Source organism: Larimichthys crocea, chromosome XIII (genome assembly GCF_000972845.2).
Source record: "Larimichthys crocea isolate SSNF chromosome XIII, L_crocea_2.0, whole genome shotgun sequence".
NCBI lineage: Eukaryota > Metazoa > Chordata > Actinopteri > Sciaenidae > Larimichthys > Larimichthys crocea.
In genome coordinates, this window is record NC_040023.1 from 34,823,647 (window position 1) to 34,846,298 (window position 22,652).

The 22,652-nt window shown below is 41.7% G+C and overlaps 2 protein-coding genes across 3 annotated transcripts in view; both read left to right on the top strand.

Annotated features, from left to right (window-relative positions):
- Positions 1 to 4: 4 nt before the first annotated feature.
- Positions 5 to 2,856, top strand: sostdc1a (sclerostin domain containing 1a). Its single transcript, XM_010751442.3, has 2 exons — positions 5 to 333; positions 1,847 to 2,856. Exons 1-2 carry the CDS (start codon positions 123 to 125, stop codon positions 2,290 to 2,292), a joined length of 657 nt encoding a protein of 218 aa, XP_010749744.3. The 5' UTR covers positions 5 to 122; the 3' UTR covers positions 2,293 to 2,856.
- A 794-nt stretch (positions 2,857 to 3,650) lies between these two features.
- Positions 3,651 to 22,652, top strand: part of meox2a (mesenchyme homeobox 2a) — a 101,141-nt gene continuing 82,139 nt past the window's right edge. Inside the window, exons 1-6 of one of the 2 annotated variants that reach the window (XM_027286365.1) lie at positions 3,651 to 4,050; positions 6,787 to 7,054; positions 10,530 to 10,679; positions 17,125 to 17,229; positions 18,968 to 19,013; positions 20,574 to 20,671. In XM_027286365.1, the coding sequence (XP_027142166.1) occupies positions 3,824 to 4,050; positions 6,787 to 7,054; positions 10,530 to 10,679; positions 17,125 to 17,229; positions 18,968 to 19,013; positions 20,574 to 20,671 (894 nt within the window). In that variant the 5' untranslated portion in view covers positions 3,651 to 3,823. The remainder of the gene's footprint in view (positions 4,051 to 6,786; positions 7,055 to 10,529; positions 10,680 to 17,124; positions 17,230 to 18,967; positions 19,014 to 20,573; positions 20,672 to 22,652) is intronic. The other variant, XM_019279074.2, reaches the window with a different exon arrangement.

Sequence of the window (22,652 nt, forward strand, 5' to 3'; positions counted from 1 at the left end):
GCTGCCAAAGCAAAGAGGCGGTCCGTGTGTATAAAACCACCACTCTCACATGCAGCTCATCCAGCATCAGTCTACATCCAGACGGATCTACATCTCACCAACCAAACCAAACCAAACCAACCATGCACCTGAGCGCGTACGACTCGTGCCATTCCGTGCTCGTCCTTTGCATCCTCCTGAGGAGTTGCCAAGCCTTCAAGAACGACGCCACGGAGCTCCTGTTCTCGCATGTGAGCGCGCCGGCTCCGGTGCCGGAGGTTCAGAGCAACGTGACCCTGAACCGTGCACGGCACGGCGGGAGAGGAGCGGCCAACGCGGCGCACGACAGAGGCGGTGAGTGAGGGAGCATCCCGGAGGATGCTGTCCTGTGATGATTATATGGAGACTGTAGGATGAGTTATCTTATTGTACTTTTACTATTTGTCTTTTATAAAGTTTTCTTTAATTTTCTGGTGTTATTTTATAATCTGGGTTTATTTAAATGATGTTAAACAGTCAATAATCATAATATTTGAATGCTATCTTTCTCTGAGTCAATTACTGTAGTCCAATAACCTACTTTTTGTAGTTTCTCTATCCCAAAGAGGTTGTAGCAGATTCCTCAAAGCTCCTCCATCCCCAATTAATATTTTTGTACCTTTTTATACTTAATTTCTTTATTTTCCTTAATCTAAGGATGCATGCAGCCAAAAGTTCCTTTTTAAGAGTGAAACTTTGGTGCATTTGCATCTTAAAGGAGCCAAATGAGGCACCTATTTAATCAGGCACTTAATCCCATCATCGTCTCCAGACAAAAAGAATCAAACACACACATGCAAATACAGTCACTGTTGGTAAAAAGTAACAAAGTCCTGCAGCTGCAGAGTAAATAGATGTAAAGTAAAGTACAGGTTGGAGGTTGGAGAGTTGTAAAAAGTGGTTCATAACATCGCCGTGATCATACAGAGGGAACGCTCGGTGTAACACACACCTGGCTGGCTGGCTGTCGTCCAGGCGGGGATGAGCCGGGTCGAGTAGCTGGCTGAATGGAGGTGTTCTCCCGTGAACAGGAAGCCTCTGATTGTGGCAGCCGACAGTGAAGGAGGGAGGGGTGGAGGTAGTGGAGGTGGTGGTGGTGGAGGTAGTGGTGTGTGGAGGGGTTGTTCAGAGAGCCTCACCCCACTTCATTCATCAAACGCTATGACAGAGGAAGGGGGTGGGGGGTTATTGTCACTGAGGCGTATGGAGCTGTATGAATGGAGCTGATCTTGGGTTACAGTGGAGGGTGGAGGGGAGGTGGTGGTGGTTGGCAGAATATTACTGACAGACGTAGCTGCTGCACAGACGTAATCCTCCTGAGTTTTTCCTTTTCACGTGCCGTGATTCCTCAACGTTTTGAAGTAGAAAGGTCAGCGTGCTATTGTGCTCCTTCCCCTGTGTTTCCGTGACTCGCCAGAGGCCACAAAGGGACTTATAACCAATGTAATGTACAGGATAAAGAGCTGGGAAGTAATCTGCTATTATCATTTATTAACCTTTTCAGTATCATGATGATTTAATGACACAGAGTGACTCCAAAGTGTCATTTTGTTGCCTCAAAAAGAGCCGAACAGGACATTTTCATTTCAAATATCCCTGAAAACTGAATCTAACATTAAAGCTGCAACAAATAGTTAAATATTTGGGAAGTTACACTGTTTAAAAAATAAATAATCCTCAGTTGGCCTCTTAAATGTGAGAAAATGCTACTTTCTTTCATACATGACAGTTAAGTTGAGTGTTTTTGGATATTTAAAGACATTATCTTAAAGACATTCCAGAGACAAATTGACAAATTCCTCATATTTCTCTTTGTGTCTTTCCACAGACCGAAGCCAGATCGGCTGCAGAGAGCTGAGGTCCACTAAGTATATCTCCGACGGCCACTGCACCAGCATCAACCCCATCAAGGAGCTGGTGTGCACCGGCGAGTGTCTCCCAGCTCAGATGCTTCAAAACTGGATCGGCGGCTCCTACAGCAGGAAGCTCTGGGGTCGCCGGAGCAGCAACCAGGACTGGCGATGCGTCAACGACAAGACCCGCACCCAGCGCATCCAGCTGCAGTGTCAGGACGGCAGCACGAGAACGTACAAAATCACCGTGGTCACCTCGTGCAAGTGCAAGAGGTACTCGAGGCAACACAACGAATCGGGCAACAAGTTCGAGGAGCCGGCTGTGTCAACGCCGCACCTGCTGCACAAGCACAAGTCCAAGAGCAAGAGGAGGCTGGGGAAGAACCGGCTGAACGGGAACTGGCACGAGACTGAACCCTGAGAGCCGGCAGGCGTGCAGACAGACTCTGAATCCACATGAACCTACAGGAGTTTTGTCTCTGTGATACTGAGACACGACGTGCAGAGCCGTGGATTATCTCTCAATGTGACTGGGACTTGATTTAGGTGACGCTGGTTCCTCACTATGATGGAGAGCTCCAAAGGGCATGCTAAGGACTTTTTATTTGACATTTGACTCCACGTGGTTAAAGATAATGTGAACAGAACTGTACAGTCTGCAGAGCAAACCCACATTGTCCCAGTACCCACGTGCACGTGTACCCATCGGCACCAACACCAGTAAACGACACCAAACATCTCAAAATATCCCGTGTAAATACTTGTACATATATCAAATTCTTACTTGCCTTTTTGAAGTATGGCCATGTGTATAAATTTTTTTTACTATGTAAGATTTATGATGTATGATGTAATATATTCCCTGTGGCAATATATAATATGATAAGTTTTGCTTAAGTGGCATCAGCATGTGGGTGAAATCTCAAAGCTTTTCATCAATCTGTCCTGTAATAACTTTATATGAAATAAATATCACTTTTTATCACGTGCATTGTTGTCAGTGGAGACTTCAAACGTGTCCGACACTACAGTTCACCACGATGGATCATACAGAGCGACATGAGCAGGAAACTATCGCATCTTTTCTTATAGACTGTGATAAGAAGGGAAGTTTTAACAATAATTTTTATTGTCTAATTCAAAGGCAGGTACTATTCTTTGTGTTCTCGTGAGATTTGCTAGTACAAACTTATTTCTGATTTCAGGACAGGTGTCAAGCTTCAGCTTGAATTTGACCGGAAATTAGACAGTTTTACCTTTTCAAATTAAAGTTTAATCCAAATTTAAAAACAATAAAATAGACTAAAACATAACTAAGTGCTATATAAGTTCACTTCAGTTGATTCTCCTGCAGTTAGTGTGAATGAGATGATTTACTCCACCTCCACGACTATTGATTGACTATTATTTTGGTACAATATAGTCTGAGAACTGGCACTTTACTTAAGTATTAAAGTCTACATTTCATTGACAAACATTGTGCTATTCTGACAAAAACAACTCAAGGTCTGTTTCGGTAAGCTTTTCCATCACACCTCACACTGTTGCTTCAAAGGTAAATAATGAACTTTCACATTAAACTCCACTACATTCATCTGACAGCTGTAGTTTCTATCACTTTGCACATTAAGATTTTATGAGATTTTTTTAAATGCATCAACATTATATAAATACTTTTACTGCAATTGGCAGTACATTTATTCAAGTGGAGTATTATAATTGTTTTTTATACACAAGGTGCTTCATGGTTATAAAAACAACCTGGATTTGGGGGTTTTATTTTGAAAGAGTTCACCGGAAGCACTCCCTTTAACTCTTGTAACTTGACGGTGTTCCCAAACCTCCATCCACGTTGTCTCTCTCCCGTTAACCGGGGATGGACCGCGTCTTCGGGGGTGACCTGTCGTGACCTCCGCCGCTCCACCACCTGATGGAGGTTTAACCGCGTCAACATGCAGAGCGACTGTGATCCACACAGGCCCGCTCATCCGGGGGTTTTCCCAACACGCGAAGCCAGGAAGAGCGACCACCAGCCGGCTGGATGCAGCGTGAACTTCCCGGTGTCTGTGGTTCTTCCCGCCGGTGGCACCGGAGAGAGAACCGGCTTGTTGACACCGAAACAGTTCTGCTCGTTCCTGGGCCGGCCGCTCATAAGCTACACTGTGCAGGCTTTCGAGAGGTAGGAGAACATTAAAATAGATGTTATAACGTCTGTTTGTGAACACAGCTAGGTAACGGTCAGGTAACGGTCAGGTAACGGCCGGGTAACGGTCAGGTAACGGCCGGGTAACGGCCAGGTAACTGTCAGGTAACGTTCAGGTAACGACCGGCTACTGGTCAGGTAACTGTCAGGTAACGGCCGGCTAACGGCCGCTACTGGTCAGGTAACGGTCAGGTAACGTTAGGTACGTAACGTAAGGTAACGGCCGGGGAACGGTCAGGTAAGGACCGGGTAACGGTCAGGTAACGTTCAGGTAACGGTAAGGTAACGGCCGGGGAACGGTCAGGTAAGGACCGGGTACTGGTCAGGTAACGGCCGGCTAACAGTCATGTAACGGCCAGGTAATGTTTAGGTTACTGCCAGGTAATGGCCGGCTAACGTTCAGGTAACGGCCGGCTACTGGTCAAGTAACTGTCAGGTAACGGTCAGGTAACGGCCCAGTAACAGCCGGCTAATGGTCAGGTTACCTGGCTAACGGTCAGGTAACTGTCAGGTAACGGCCAGGTAACTGTAAGGTAACGGTCAGGTAACGGTCACGTTATGGTCAGGTAACGGTAAGGTAACGGTCATGTTACGGTCAGGTAACGGTCACGTTATGGTCAGGTAACGGCCATGTAACGGTCACGTTACGGTCAGGTAACGGTCACGTTATGGTCAGGTAACAGTCAGGTAACGGCCATGTAACGGTCAGGTTACGGCCATGTAACGGCCAGGTAACGGCCATGTAACGGTCAGGTTACGGTCACGTTACGGTCAGGTAGAGGGACACAAACCTCTCCCTCAGTCCGGATAAACACCTCCTCTAACGGCCGGTGTGCGTCTGTGCAGGCTGCTCATACATTTACACCTTAATTAACAATATACCTGAGTATATCCCTGAAGTGAGGACTTTGTTTTAAATACAAATACACGATAGATGAAACAATGTATTAGTATTTTGATTGTATTAGCAGAAAAATTTGCCAAATTCTGATCATAAATTTACGTTTTGAATCATTTTCCAAGCAAAAATGCCAAACAGCCTCTGGTTCCAGCTGTTACGGTCTGAGGATTTGTTTCAAACTTCGAATAATTGATTAATTGTCAGGTCTAAAAAACATCAGAAAACTTTCCCAGAATCTAAGTTGTCCAAATAATCAATTCATAATGTAAGACGGGTAAAAGCAGCAAATGTTCAGATTTTAAAAAAGGTAGAATTATCAAATGTTTTCCTCTGAAAAACGACTCACAGGGTCAATTTATTGTTCAAAATACTGGACAATGGTTTTTCTGTCAATCTTTGCAGCTTCTAGTCTTATAAAATAGGTAATGTAGGTCAGACTAAACATGACTCTGGAAAACTGGGATGTATAGTTTTCACTTTTTTCAGATGTTTTTCAGAGCAAACTATCAATCAATGATGAGAATAACTGTCAGATTGATCATGAATAAAAACAATCATTAGCTGTTCACTTCCGGATCATTTCCAGTGTTTGATACTAGTACATTGTTTGAGTTGTATTTAAAAATAGTATAATATTAAACACTCCTTTCGAGTATAAAGGAGAAACTACAGTAAAAAAAAAAAAAATCAACAAAGATACAATTGCACTGTAAATTTTAGCTGTGAAATCCACAATAATATAATAATTTACTGTGTTTGTGTCCGATAAACTACCGTAAACCATTTCACAGTAGTATACTGTGTATTCAGTAAGAAAAACTACAGTAATTATAGAGTTATTGTGAAAATTACAGTGGCCAATGATGAATTGTAGAGAATTACAGTGACCAAATAATATACTGGAGAGTTACTTGTCAACAGCTGCCAGTTGGTTTAAAATGGGTAAAATATACGTAATGTAACGTAATACATGACAAATCCAGCTTCTTCATATTGATACACAAACTATACGTACACTTGAATGTCATGATATCACCCAACTGGCACAGAAATCTCAGGCACAGGCACAAAAAGAAAACTGGACTGAACTATTTTTATGGCTACATAGAGGTGAATAAAAGAATATTTATATGTATATGTACCTTTTAATACTTGTTAGTACCTGTTTACGACGACGTGTACCTCCTGTAACTGTTTTGCAGGGTGAAAAACAACCTCCCGTAGCCACTTGAAAGCAGATATCTGCACATTTAGGACTCGAGTCTGTCTTCCATCACCACCGGAGGACGGACAGCAATACTGTACTCAGACGGCAGGCTCCATAACGGCGAGGAGAAGGTGGATGTTTACGCTCTGTGGTGATCACTGCCTGACCTTCATTACAACAACACGAAAACAACCGGTGTTTGGGATCAGATGTGGCTCCTCTTAGTTTGTTGTCACTGTTTACATGTTGTCAGGAAATGAGTGCAGCAACATCCCGGACGACTAAAGATGCTGCCTGTGTGGCCCCGGCGAGGCACAGAGGCTTCTTGTAGAGGAGGGTCAAAGGTCACAATCCAATCCTACAGTTACCGTATCTCTCGTTTTAACACTTTGGACCTTTTTATCTTCTCAAATGTGAAGTTTCTCTGTAAGAGGTCGCTTTGGGTTCTGGGAACTTTTAATGAGCATTTTTCGACATCCTCCTCCAGATGAAACAGGACTTGATAGATGAGTTCCAGCCCTAATTCCTAAATGTAAGAAGTTCTTTCGGTCCTCTCCTCACCTCACCAAACAGACTTTTCACTGTGCACAATGTGTTCTTGCAGGGTGCCGTGGATCCAGTGCATCGTGGTCGTCGTTGCCAAAGAAAACGTCGACCTGATGACGGACATCATCCAGCGCTTCCAGCACAGGAAGGTTCGAGTGGTGCCGGGTGGCTCGACTCGCCACAGGTCGATATGTAACGGAGTGCTGGCTCTGGGCGAGGGGGAGGAGGAGGAGAGGCCGAAGGTGGTGATCATTCACGATGCCGTGCGGCCTTTTGTGGAGGAGGACTTTCTGTACAAGATAGCCATGGCTGCCAAGGAACAAGGGGTCAGTATGATAAAAGCTGTTTCAACACTTTGAACTGTGTTTCGTCCTTTGTATTGGCCCGTTTGATGAAGTAAGGATTTAGTTTTGATTTAAACATATGATAGATTAAACTATTTATTAGTATTCTGATTGTATTAGCAGAAAATTTGCTGAATTCCTCAACTATTCTGATCATAAATTTATGATTTGAATCATTTTTCCAAGCAGAAATGCCAAAAACAGTGTCTGCTTTCAGCTGTTACAGTCTGAGGATTTGCTGCAAACTTATATGTCCTCAAATAATTGATTAATTGTCAGGTCTATAAAACATCAGAAAATAGTGAAAAGTCACATTTTCCCAGAAACTAAGTTGTCCAAATAATGAATTCATAATGCGAGACAGGTAAAAACAGCAAATGTTCCCATTTAAGAAAGTATAATCGTCAAACGTTTTCCTCTTTGGAGCTTCTAGTCTTATAAAATAAGTAATGTAGGTCAGACTAAACATGACTCTTGAAAACTGGGATGTATAGTTTTCACTTTTTTCTGATGTTTTTCAGAGCAACTATCAATTAATGATGAAAATAACTGATCATGAATGAAAACAATTATTAGCTGCAGCCCTATAGGAGACAAAAGGGCATTTGTCACTATTTTAAGACATTTCAGACAATAAGAATTGTCAGTTACAGCCCTAAAAACCAATGATTTTAAGGTTTTTACGAGTTGGTTTGAAGCTTAAAATCTGTGGCACTGGCCTCCACCATGTTTGTAGTCTTCGTAATCTAAAATTTGGCAAAGACATAGATCATTGGTGGACTTGAGGTGAGCCGAATGATGCCTGGCTGCTCAAACAAGCCACCTGTAACAGCACCCACCTGTCAATCAAAGGGTCCAATTCAAAACTTTAATCCTTAATATAACCTGAACAGGTGAGTTGTATATAAATTCACCCTCAGTACAGTTGTCATGAACGGGGAAATTAGCTACAGAGACCAAAACTGTTTTTTGTACCAGGCTGTAAACATGTTTATTTCTGCTGTGAAGTTGGACATTTGAACATGGGGACTTATGGAGACTGACTCACTTCTGGAGCCAGAATCAAGTGGACGTTAGAGGAACTGCAGTTTTTGGCACGTTGGCTTAATTTCGTGGTCACGGAGGATGCCACTTGCCTTAAAACAGGCAGCCTCGTGGATATCAGGCCTTCTCTCGCTGCAGATTCAGTCTGTAGTCAAACGGTCATTCTGTCACGAAGAAAACATTCAAAGCTCAGCAAATGTTGCTGCTTGGAAACGAATCATAATTAAAGCCGATCTCCAAAGGTCCAACTGTAAATATGACTTGAAGATGTGCAGCCTCTATGGATTATCATTTTTTCCAGTAGCACATAAAGGCAGGATGTGTCTATTTCCAAGAGGACAGCAGCTCAGAGACAGATCCTAATCCCCTGTACAAATAGAGGAAACAACCCTAAAATGCCAGAAGTTCCTCATGCTTGGACAGCACAGTGCAGCTAATTAAATCTCGACTGCAGCTCATACTTCATGTTTTTTGTTTTTTTTAAAGCTGAAAACCAGAGAAGGTCAATTACGGTGCAGACTGTAAACAAATCCATCATGGTTAGCTGCAGTTACAGCAGCTGGAATCAAACCTTTCACCTTGTGGGATGACGCGTTACCAAGTGCGACACGTCGACTTTTCTTTCGCACTCTGCCGATCGTTTGTCATCGTGCAGTGTGAGTGTAAACAAACCAAAACATAAAAAAATACAACAAAGTTTTTCCAGTCGGGCTCAGACCAAAGAAGACAAACAGCTCTCGTGATCTCACCTTTTTATTTTTTCACAAACAAAAAAAAAGATCCATCGCTCCTTGTGGTGGCTTCGGTGATAGATGGAAAACATTTGGACCGCTGTGACGAACAAACTTACCGATTGGTCTCGTAATGATTGATGGCTGAGACTCGTGAGATGCAGGTCGCACAGGTTGTGAGAGAAGCAAGAGCGCCCTGACATAAAGCCAACATTTATGGCGTGTTTCTGTGTGTGTGTGTACGTGCTTCGCGATGATGAACTTTCACAGCAGGCAGTCTGGTCTTCATTATCTTGCCAGTATCCACGCTCATGGCAGAAAGCCCGTCTCCGCTGAGGAGCAACAGATTAATTTTGATTTTAACAGCATGTGTAACACACAGAACACATGTTTGCTTTCCTTTCATTAACTGGAGATTTCTCTCGCACACGCTCGCCGACGACTACTCCTGGAAGCTTCAATCATGCTACAGTGACATGAAAATATTATCTCAGAAATGTTGATTATTTTGAATTTTTCCGAAGGCACAAGCGTTGCGTGCTCCAGATGTGCTGGTTAAAATGGATTTATTGTTACTTTGTGTTATGGCTGCTGACTCAAAATGTGTGTGGTTATGGCCGAACAGCTATCAAGATTATTCAATAAACGAAAAAAATCATAACCCAGCTATCAAGATTATTCAATAAACGAAAAAAATCATAACCTGAGGTCCATTTTTTTGGTTTTTCCAGCTTTCAGCAGCATCTCATGCTTCTTATTTGTGTTTCCTGATTATATGACAGCAGCATTTTATCATTTTTATTGGCAGTGGACATCCAAAGTGCAGCATTTTATCATTTTTATTGGCAGTGGACATCCAAAGTGAAAAAAAAAGTGTTGTCATTATGCTATAACGTTACTGTTTGACGTGGTTTTTGCTGTGACAACTCTGATCTTCCTCTTGATATTTTCCTTTCCGTAACCCGTACATTTACCGTTTGGTCACATTTATGCATTTTGAAATGGATTCGATGCACGCTCAGCTCATTTCATGCTGCCCCGCGTGTCTGTTCACCTTTATTTGTGTCTGTGCTATAATTCTGAACGCGTTCCACCTCTAAATGTCACTTCACAAAAATGTAATGCAACATTCATCATTCATCTCGCTTTAGAAAACGAGTTTGTGCCCAAATACCTTTGGAAAAAGTTAGTCCTTGTCCAGGCATTTGGTCCTATTGAGAATATTCACGTCTAGACAGTTTTATTCTTGTAGTTTTATATAAAATCTGCTTGTAAAACAAGCCAATTAATGTTTGTATGTAATCTGTTTTTCCAATTTCTCATTAAACTCTTAACAAAAAATCTTAGAAACAAGACGAGACGACTGAAACTTGAAAGCAGTCTGCCGTCATAGTTTGTTTACTGTCCAGGCTTATAAAAATATTGAAAGGAAATCAAACTGTATTATTGTTCATCAAGCTGTGAGCAGACTGTATCATTGCACGCTCAAGTGCCAAAATGGCAATCGTACAAGTTCTGCTTCTTTTTGAGAGCAGCTCTGAGGCTCATTTCACCCTTTACAGAGCTTGTCAAGGGGTAAAATTTCTCTTAAAGATTCTTTCCAAACTTTATGATTGTTTTCAAAACAAATAATAAAACCAGAATCCTGTTTTTTTTTTTTTTTGTGTGTGTGTTTCATGCAGGCAGCAGGAGCTATCCGTCCTCTTGTTTCCACAGTGATAGCCACCACGCAAGAGGGCTACCTGGATCATTCTCTGGAACGAGCCAAGTACAGAGCCAGCGAGATGCCTCAGGGATTCACATACGATGTCATCTATCAAGCCTATCAGAGGGTAGAGTTAACTCTTTGATTCTCCTTTTTAATACACGAGAGTGATGTTATGAATGTTGGTACGAGGGCTTTAATGAATTAAGGGTCTTAGTCCTTCAGGCATTTAACTTCATCTTCATTCATCATCAGCAACAGGTGATCTGTGAGTGTTGTTACTCAGTGAGTGAGGAAACGTTGAACTGCAAACGGGCAAATGATATCAGACAATTAAAAATGGAATAGCAATGGAATGTAATAATAATAAGATACATTTCTACATTATAGATTAACACTGAAGACTTAAAAACTATAAAATAATAACTCATATGGAATTACTTGGTACTTAAAATTGCTTTACAGGGAAATTTGTTTTTATATTTGAGGCCTTAATGGCCGACAGTGTCACCAGCAAAGAAACCCCACACCATCATAACTCCTCTTCCATGCGTCAGGGTGGGAACCACACACGCAGATACCATCCATTGAAGACACAGCAGTTGAACGGATTTGACTCATCTGACCATCAGTCCAAATTTTCCACTGGTCTAATGTCCATTCCATGTGTTTCTCTGGCCCGAACAGTTCTCTTCTTCTTCTTCTTCTTCTTGTCTGTCTCTCTCAGTCTTGGTTTCTGTGCACCCATTCGATCATGAAGGTCTGATTCTGGCAGTGTTTTTTCCGAACAGTTGATGTTGACTCTCTTGAATCATTTATGTGGGCTCTAATCAGAGGTTAATTGGTGATTTCTGATGCTGGTAACTATAATGAACTTGTCCTCTGCAGTAAAGGTCTTCCTTTCCTTGGGTGGTCTTCATGAGAGCCAGTTTCAACATACTGTTTGATAGCTTTTGCGACTGCACTTGGAGACACATTCCAAGTTATTGAAACTCTTTGGCTTTACTGAATGCAATCAATTCCAATCATCTAACCAGGATGATGCAAAGAAAACATGTATGACCTTCTGAAGATAAAGGCAAGATGCTCTTTTATAACTTGTTTTCCAAATGCAAGGTCACTGTCAAATATTACACCCAGGTTTTTGGCTGCAGGTTTGACGTCCGTGGACGGGGAGCCAAGATGTTGTAAAAAATAAGACAGACCGGAGGATAATAGATTTGTTTTCATTTAGCTGGAGATGGAGTTTTGGGACGTCCAGCACTTCCAGCACACACATCTTTCTTTTGTCAGTGTTTTTTTAATGGGACTCACAGTATATTTGCTGTTTGTGTATGATATGTTCCAGTGGCACATTGTTGACACAAAACAACAGGAGGCCAAGGATAGAGCCCTGTGGAACTAGAGTTAAATGGTGTAAGGGTACATTCAGACTAAAAAAGGGAAGAAAACACAGGTTTTTCCATTCATTTGAGTGGCGGTAGTGTGGTTTTGACTTATTGGTGTCCGCCAAAAGACGTAGTTATCTGCAGTAGAGAAACTGTGGGCACCAATCATACGCTCAGATCGCCTTCACAGTCAGCCTGAAATGTCTCTGAAACTGAGACTAGACTGAGACTAACTGAGACTAACTGAGACTGAGACATGAATCCACCTGAGATCCAGGTGGATTCACGAGTGGTTCTGTTTGGCACAAATAGACACACCCCCAGCAGCTTCTAACTGAAAAGTAACACAGAGTTTCACATCAGCTCGTCCCCCTTGTGACAGTCTGTTAATTAAAGTCATCCCGTCTCTGTCCTGTTTCCTCAAATGTAATTATAATGACACAGTGAAGCACTCTCTAAAAAAACATGGATATTTTACTTTAGGCAAAATCTTTATCTGCATTTCTCATGCCACTTAATTCAGATAAGTATTTGTGGAAAGAGAAGTGAAAGAAACACATTAAGAAGAAGGGGGACAAATGAGAAAGCAAAGAAACTTTTTCCCACTTATAACTGCCTTTTTTTTTTACATTAGAAGTGTGTTAAACTATAAAACTGTCACTATTTAACAGCTCGTTCTGTGTAACTGAAGCGATCAAGCAGAAATCCAGGATTTGCACTGAGCACATGAAACCAAAAGTGTGATTTCTACAACGGCTATTTTTATGAAAACAACTCCTAATATCACAGGAAGAACAAATCTTGTCCTGCAGGCATGTTCCGCTTACTCCTGGTGTCAAATAATTCCACCAAAAAAAATCTTACGGAATGACAGTCAGGTGGAGATTTATGCTCAAAGAATTACACCACTTATATGACAAAGGTCTTTATGATTCTCATACATCATAACAGGCCTTCACAGTCCTTCATTGTTCAGCTGATGTGCCAGAACCTGCAGGGTTTCACCGTGAGGAGCTTGTGGCGTGGGTGCTATCACTTTCACTCGGGCCTCTGTTGCGTCTGGGAAAAGAACTGACACGTTAATTTATTCTGCCACACTGCAGCAGCAGTGAGAGTCTGTGGAAGAAAAAAGCGAATAAAGGCTCAGTTGGAAAGAAATGGTGAAAAAGCGCTGAAATTACATGGCACATTTAGGTTGGATTCAGGATTAATAGTCTCAGCACGCGCTTATAATATGTGTACCTGAAAAATGGAAAGAATTTATCCTCTGACGTAAAGCCGTAAATGTGTCGATTCTCCCCTGAAAGCCGGGGCTTATTGCAAAGACTTGGCAGGCTTATCCAAGACAACTTAACGTGAAACTGGATTCGCAGAAGTTGACCTTATTTATTTTTGCACACACGCTTAGTTTTGCCATTCCAATCTTGACTCCATTAGATGTTTTTTTCTGATAGCCACGTTTTTTTGAACGGACGCAGCAAAGTTTGAGCTAAGAGGTAAAGTATGCCTCCAATTTGAGTCCGCCGTTATTTTTATTCCTGGCACATGAAGATCTTCGGATTGCTTTGAGAGCCCTGTTGGCTTTGGCCTTTTCGCAAAAAAAAAAGAGCTCACATTTGCACCGCGGTGTCAAAGCAAGTCAAGTTGCGTAAATTAAGACAAACTCGGGAGGTCGCTGGAGAAAGAGGGTGTCCCCCTCTCTCCTCCTGTTGTTCTCGTCCTCTTCAACCTTTCAAAAGACAGGGGGGGGAAGTGTCAGGTTAGGACTGTAGGACATGCTCATGAAAAATCTCTGAGAGGTGCACGTTTGTATCTTGACATCCATTGAGAGGAGAAGAACTCAGGGCTGAAAAGACAAAGGGGGAGACACTTTATCCAGTCCCCAGTGAAAGCTTTTGTACGGGGAGAAAATGCTAAAGGTTAAATTACCTCAAGACCGAGAGCGTATTCCTGCTGTAATTTCTCTCTTCTGTTGCAGGGTCCCCTGGAATAAAAGACCCCTCTCTTTTATAGCTTGATAAAATATTACCCAGGTATAATCTCAGGTAGCATGGATTGGTCTTTGTAGTCCTGACTGCATTTTAAACCAAATGAGCTCATCGCCTCAATCCAAACATCCATGGGAACTGCACTTTCCCAGCTGTGAGTCGAGAAATGTAATGTTGATTTGTACAATAAATTATATGATCTAATCCTAATTAAGAATCATTTAGGAAGAGCTGGAGTTTTGGTACCAATACTGTCGGGATACTGTCATCAATATTTTCATCTCAACAAAGGATCAAGTGACTTTGTGTGAAGTAAAAAGAGGTCACAGAGTTAAATTATCGCTCGGCTCTGCAGTTCCCCTCAGCTCTATTGAGCATTTTAGCATCTGTCAGTTAATTGTTTGTTTTTCTGGCCCGTAACTTTACTGTTTTAGTCTCACCGCTCTCATCAGTGCTGTTTCCAGCATTAGCACGCAGCTGTTTTCAGCTGAGAAGTTCTGCTAAACCGACGACACACTACCTGAAAAAACAGTCACAGTTAGTGACCAGCCCGTAAACTAAAGAGTGAATATTGGACTTAACTTTAATGAGGTGGCCAGACACAGGACATCAAATCAGTTTTTATAAAGCGTCAATGCTGTGCTAGATTGTTGCTCTGCATTCAGTCGTCCAAACTGGATTATAAATATGATTTTTACTTTACTTCCTCTGTTTTTTTGATCCCACTCGAGGGCGCTCCAAAGCTTTACGTAGTTTTTATTTTTTGATTTATTTATCTGGCTTATTGAGCCTGTTCCAACCACAACCGACAGCTGGTTTCAGTAAGAAGCTCGATTTAGCCTTCAGGAGTTTGTGGAGACCAAAACAGAGTTAGTAGAGTGAGTAGTGGATTTACGTAGGCCTATAGCTAACTGTTTGAGAACATGTTATATAAACTCATATGGTGATGTCATTGGTTATTTCAGCTTGCTCCCCAATCAACTAAAGCTCAAAGTGAAATAGTTATTATAATTAGCAACATGCTTCAGATCTCATTTTGATCTCAGTTGAATCAAATAATACATAAAAAAAAGAAGTAAATACCGACCCTCAATATTTGCCAGTTGGATTTTGGTTGTACTCGTAAAGTATTGTGGTTTGATAGTCAGCCCTACACACAGCAGGACATTTAAATTTTCAGTTTTTATTTGCCTGAGGTCAAAAAATCCCCAAATTAAATCTCAATTTTCTTTTAATCTTGTTTTATGTGGAATAATGTCTCAAACATTAACATCCACATCCAGGTTTGTCCTCACCTGAAGCTATTTCAGGTCTAATTACTCCAATTAGACTTTTTAATTCCTCTTGTTTCAATATTTCCATCAAAAATCATTTTGTATTTATTGTTTTACTTTCCAAAACTTATGACAGATCTGCCCCTCTTCTTCTCACAGTCACAGTCACGCATGTTTTTGTGTAACAGGTAACACATTTATTGAAGCAGCTTATTTGCATGTGTAGCACCGATGAACTATACTAGAAACACATGTTTTTACCTACTAATAAGCTTTGGACTGTACCTTGACTAGGAGAGGAAAACAAAGGACAGCAACAAACAATCATCTCTGCTACTAAAGTTAAAGACCCTTTTGTTAGTTACTTTTTGGTCATCCAACACAATAAATGCCAACGTTAAAGCATTTAGATTGAGGGTGGGATAAGGAATGCTTTAAGTTTCTGAAATCGATCAGGTTGTCCATCCAGATGTATAATTTTCAAAGTAAACATGAAGCAGCTGATTACCACCATCACCACTCAGGCTCTAAGATTAAGTTTTGCCATTTCTCACATGTGCAGGAACAACCGATTGTGTAGCATCCACAGTTATCAAAGAAAACGCATCACGTTTTACAGAACAATGTGGGAAAGTGTCTTGTGATCTGACGAAAACAAAGTTCTTAATAGATAAGGGCCAACAATCCATCAGCCAAAGAAAACATTATCCTCTGAAGTGTGTGCTGAAAAATGTGGTGACGGCACCATTGTGTTATGAGCCTGTTTCTCTTCTGTTGAAACACCAGCTCTGATCACGATACAGACTTCAAATATTTAAGTGAAATATCTGCAGGAATTTAGAATTTAATTTCTGTCTGAGGCGACCATATGTTGCACAGAACCAAATTATTTTAGAAATGCATGGACAAGAGAAGAAACAAGTCTCAAACAAGTGGTAAATTTTTACCCTAATACTGAAGTACAAAAGGTACTTTGACACAACAATTCTGAAAACCTAAATAGCCTGATGGGAAGTCTACTGAGCATTCATGATCTCTAGAGGATGAACCCTCGGCAATGTGGACTCTTCGTAAGGCTTTACCTTGTGCACCCTAAACGAGAGATTGCCATGAAATGTTGGCAGCACATTCAAGTTCCCAGGAAAAGGAAATTAACTATCCATCCCTCCCATGTTTGTGGACAACCATTTTGAAGCCTTGAGTTTGGCATTATGGAAATTGCCATGTTGGTTTTGCTGGAGCTACTTGTTGAGGTGCTGCGAGTTGGGTCGCACTTTGTTTTGACTCAAGCAGGACAAAATGTCGGCCTGAATGGTAGCAAACGTACTTCTATTATAGCACTATGATGCTGGACTCACTGAGAGTGACTTGTCAGTCATAAGGTAGTCACACCCTGAAGCATACCCTGCTTTATCATCTATTTTACTCTAAATGGGACCAAAATTTACAACATAACCATCAAACTTTATGGAAGAAGACTTGAAACTGGAGACTATGAGCTCATGAGAAAACTGTTGACTGAGGTCATAAATTAAGAGATAGTAGGATCTTTTTTACATAGATTTCAATGCAGTCTGGCTTTATTTCTTTTATTGCAGCCAATGGAGGTGCCCCCTGCTGGCCATTAAAAAAATACAGGTTTAAACATTCTATGTTGGCTTCAGTTCAATGGTTTTGCGTTACACCAAGTTATGGGCTGTCCAGCCACCGTAAAATCTACAATATTTGTATAATAATGGGTACATTTAATCTATTCTTAAATACATAGATATGTAACAGGGCGTCCAGTTGGCTGCAGACGTTGGTTCAGTTCCAACACTGCAGTGGAATAACATAGTGTACCAAATTTCCCTTAACTGTGATGGAAATGTATTGTTGTCAGTTATCCACATCCACTTCTCTCTGTTGTGTCCCCTCTGCAGTGCAGTGAGTCAGACTTTGAGTTTGGCACTGAGTGTCTCCATCTGGCTTTGCAGTACTGTGGCACCAATGCCAAGCTCCTCCAGGGTCCGCCAACACTGTGGAAGGTGAGCTCGCCAGAGGTCTGTTTTGGGTTTGGGGATTGTGGATTTGGTGACATTTTGGCAGATGCAGCTGTATGCCCACTGCTCATTTATCATATGGGCTACAAACAAACCTCTCGAATTGGAAATGAGTAATCCTGGCAAAAGAGGAAGCACTAATATATTGAATGTGACATCCGGGATTAGCATGTAGAAATTAATTTAAATGTAATTGTTTTGAGCCTAACCCTCTATCAGATCATGTATCTTTTTGCCTTAAACGGTTAGTTCACCCAAATTACAAAAAGACACATTCTTTTCGTTAGACTTGATGTTATCTAGCCATGAAGATAATTTTGGTTTTGTGTGCTGAGGTTTGGAGTTTTCTGTCTACACCCCAATATAATGGACGAAGACAGAATTTAGTTTGTGGTGCTTAAAGCAATGAAGAAGGAAATTGAAAGGACCAAAGATTTAAGCTGCTCTAATTACAGAATATGGCAGAAATGGAGTATAATATTCAAAACTATGTTTTTATTAGTGTATAATGTATTTGTTACCTTAGAATGAGCTTTTTATGTCGAAAGACACAATGGGTCCTCTTCCATGTTTCTACAGTAGCCCCGAACAGACAAACCAAACACTGGCTCTAGATATACGGCCTTGAAGGGGGAGGTTGTGGTGATCCATTTAACCTGTAGCCGATTCCAGCTGACATTGGGCCAGAAGTGGGGTACATCCCTGGACAAGTCGCCAGTTCAGCTCAGGGCTTTCACATTCACGCCTATAGGCAATTTATAATCACCAATTAACCCCAGGCCCCAGCAGACTGGAGGGGTCAAACCAAGAACCTTCTTCTTGTGAGGCAACACTGCGAACCATTGCAACACCGTGCCACCTGCGATGGGCAGTTGGTTGCAATTTGCAACTTCACCCATAGATGCCTCTAAATTCTGCACACTGGACCTTTGTAAATAACATTTAAAGAGGAACTTGTCTTTCCAGAATCGATGTGTTCCCAACCTTTTGTTTGAGATAAGTACAAAGCCATGGCCTCACGCTTCAGGTGGGTTGTCATTGAGTTTTCCCTTCTTGCCTTATGACCAAATAATTCCAGGATCTATAGAGCAACAGCATCTAAATAATTAACTAAAAGTTATATTTGTGCATTTGCTGGGTTTGAGGAACCATGGTCAGCCAAACTTGTCTGACAATGGATTTAAAAAACGACGGCTACGTTTCAGGTGCAATTTTCACATACAGAAAAAACTAGAACACGTCATGTGTTCTTTCAGCACTGGACACTTAGCTGTAATTACTACTCCCAAAGCTTGAACCTTTTTTGTCAGTAGTAACTTGGTTTGGACCTTAAGGTTTCTGGTTGTGTGGAAAACTTCTTACAGTTTGATGCTTGAAGAAGCAAAACTATACAGTATCTCTCAAGAAGAAGCAAGTATTCTAGAAAAGTCCACATAAATATAATCTTGTGTAGCAGAATACACCTTGGGAACCAGACCCAGAGTAATTGGGACACTGTTTCTGGTAAGACGCTTTGCTGTTGCATCTTTCAAAAATTAGTTTTTCAATGCTTTGAAGAACCCAATCGAAATTCCAATGCAGTGTGGTAGTGGATTGTTTTTCAGAGGAGATGCCTTAAAATCTTGGCACATAAAACCAAAACTATCTGCATAGCCAGACATCATCTTTTGTTTCTTCTTCTAATTTGAGCGAACTGATCCTTTACAGTAATTTTGTCCTCCAGGTAACCTACAAACGGGATTTGGCTGCTGCAGAGTCCATTATCAAAGGTGAGTCACCCTCGTTATACATCATTTCCTGCATGTATAGTGGACCTTTTCATCTTCTTATTTTATATACACACATGAAAGAATGAAGGCAGTAACTCATCTCAGACAGCTTAAATGGTCAGAAATGAGAATTGTAAGAGTTTTTGTCTCTTTTTGTTGGCAGGTTAGAGTTAGACTTGAAAGAGAATGAACCAAAATGGCCCCTCACTGTACTCAGAGGGAGACATTCTTTGCAGCATTGTTCAGTTTAGCTGGAACAGTGAATACTATGGAGAGCAAGTCAGGACAAGGGAGACCATCACAATCAGAGAAATGGAAATAAACACAGACCTATATTTCACCCCGTCAGCACCTGGACCAACAATTACCTGTTTGATGGTGACATAAGGTGCACAGTGATTATTCCCAGAGCCTCTGATGTGAATGAATTCATTGTGCGTTTTTTCGAGAGGACGTGGAAGAAAGTTTTCTCATCTGTCACCGCGAGAAAACTGACGAGCGTTTCGGTTTTTGTGTTTGTGTTTCTGTGCGCGTGAACATACTTAAATACGCACAACTGTGTGTACGTGTGTGCAGGCGTACATGCGCCGGTGTGTATCCGGGTTAGAAGGGTGCGTTCGTGGGGACGCTTGTACGGTAGATTCGAACGATTTCAATTTCCATTTAAACTAGCACTAGATGCCATTATTAGACTTCTGTGTCTTACTTTAGATCAACAGTTTAGTGTTTTTTTTAAATATCTTTAAGTATATCAAGTGTGATATAACTGCAATCTTTATTGGGATATAGGACACTGAGGCCATATAGTCAAGTTTAAACACAAAAGCAAAGTGGTAGTACTCTTCGTGACATTACCCACAGGTGATAAAAAATGGGCAGAGATCGTGGGTGAACCTGAGGCAGGCTGAATGAATCCTGGTTGCTCAAACGAGCCAGCTGTCACGACAACCACCTCTCAATCAAAGCAACCACAATTTTAATCCTTCGTAACTTTAAGCTTTAATATAATCTGAACAGGTGAGTTGTATATAAATTCACCCTCAGTACAGTCGTCATGAACAGGGAAATTAGCTATAGAGACCAAAACTGTTTTTTGTACCAGGCTGTAAACATGTTTATTTCTGCTGTCTAACATGGGGACTTATGGAGACTGACTCACTTCTGCAGCCAGAATCAAGTGGATGTTTGAGGAACTGCAGTTTTTCTTTTCTTTGTCATTTCCCAGCCATAGAGGTTGTCAATTGGTACAAACCTGTACAGCTCCCAAGGTGCAGAATTGAAAATTCTGTCACATGTGCCACTAACAGTGAGTTGAAGCTAAAGATTACTGTTGTTGCGAAAACTGACAGGACAATCTGCAGCTTAAATCAATTTGAAACGTTTTTTTCTTTCAGATTCTGGGTCAACGTTGCATGAATTCAGTAACTATGATGACATGTTTTGCTCCTAAAACCTCTGACTTGCTCCTTCTTTCAGTCTTGTTCACGCAAATGAACTCTCTCACCCTTGATGGCAATTATCAAAGGAGTTTTAAGCCTGTCACATGTCTTTCTCTTCCAGAGACTCTTTCGGGGACGGCTTGTGTTATTACAGGTGGATCTGCACAAGCTGTGACTCTGGCTGACGCTCTCCAGAAGGCTGTTGGAGCTCTCGACACAGTGAGTAAGCTGATTAAAATGTTGGTCGTGTTGATGACAGCAATACTGAAGATCGCCATGAGTTTGCCATTTCTATTTTCCTCTATCTCCCCCGTCCCTGTACCTCTAATCCCCCCACAAACTCGATGTGAGCTCCACTTGGGTGGCCCGGTGGTGAGACTTGCCATGTGTGGTCAAACCTCTAATGGAGCCTGTCTGGGACATCCACTCTCTGCAGCTTTTCCTCCTCCTCCTCCTCCTCCTCCTCCCCATTTTCTCCCTCCATCCCCGACCTCCACCTCCTCTCACTCCCCTACATGGAGAGCAGATGGCAGTCATATTTCCTGTACCGTGGGAGTTTGCTTGATTAATTGAGTGTTTAGTGATGAGTTCTTACCTCCTCCTCCTCCTACACGCTCCCAGTTTCCAAAACAGTTCATATCCCTCCCTCTCACTCTAATTTTATTTTTTTGTTTTTTGTTTTCTCGGGCACATCAAATTCCGATGTTGCAAACATCCTCCATTTAATTTGTGAAATTGTCCCTAATAGACAATGGAAAACAGCCTCCATATGCAAAACAGTAAATGAGTGACAGTCTCAGATATTCAGTCCGGCAGCTCCGACCACGTAGAGGCTCCACATGTGAAATCCTCTCCTTTACCTCAACAACTGTCGGGTTTCCCTTGAGCAAGCCACATAACCACTAACTCAAGCAACCTTTCGTCGTTCTTTAAGAAGAACGGATGTCAAAAAAAAAAAAGCTTTGTGATTAAAAGTGGACACGTGATTACAGGTTTTGGGTCTGTAAAAAAATAAAGCTGTGTTTAGAAGAAGAAAGTCGTGATCACCAACTACTGGCAGGTTTTTCATGGGCGCAATGCACAATCAGAAGTTGGAGAATGTGTTGGAATTGTATCACCTGTTAGGAAAGAGCTCATTTAGCTCAGGGGGGATGGACATAATATTATGAATGCCTGTCCTTTTTCTGTAACAGACACTGCCTTTGTGCAGCTTATAATGTCTCGTTGAAGAAATATTCTATGTTTTGAGAATCAAATACCTGCAGGCCTAAAAAAGACACTGCAGCTCTGAAAAGTTTAGAGTCTGCTCCTCGGTGCAGCAAGACAGGACAGCAGCTTTTAGTCATTTTAGATTCACAGCAGGTCCAACGGCAACCCAAACTCACAGCAAATAATCCAAAACCACTCCCAGCTTAAGACACTTGTTTTTCTGCAACGTAGTTAAATATACTGTTTCAGTGTCGTGCTGTCACCCAGCGTTTTCTGAAGAGCTGTTTTGAAGCTTGAAATCTGTGGTTCTGGCTGCTGCCATGTTGGCTGTCTTGGCTCTTCTGCCTCCCAGCTGATCTGAAAATCGGCAGCCCGAATGACGCCTGGCTTCTCAAACAAGCCATCTTTAAAACACCTACCTGTCAATCAAAGCGTCCACACTCATAACTTTAAGCCTTAATATAATGTGAACAGGTGAGTTGTATATAAATTCACCCTCAGTACAGTTGTCATGAACGGGGAAATTAGCTACAGAGACCAAAACTGTTTTTTGTACCAGGCTGTAAACATGTTTATTTCTGCTGTGAAGTTGGACATTTGAACATGGGGACTTATGGAGACTGACTCACGTCTGGAGCCAGCCTCAAGTGGACGTTTAAGGGGACTGCAGTTTTTGGCACTTCCACATTGGCTTCACTTCACAGGCACAGAGGTTGCCGCTTGGCTATCACCTGTCCTTAATCCAGAAGCTCTTCGGGAAGTTGCAAATTCAGAAATTTACTGGTGAGGTGAGGATTGTCCGGATGCTTAAAGGTGGAGAAGTGGATCAAGTGATACAAGCATCTTCTATCAGTCTACGTCCTCACAATTTGCCTCTCCATAATCTCTCTAAACAGTTTTACTGTCCAGCTGCTGAAATTGAGAGGAGTAGTTCATTTCATTGTAAGCTCACAGAAATTAAGTTTTACAGGCAGCAGCGACTGATTTGTGT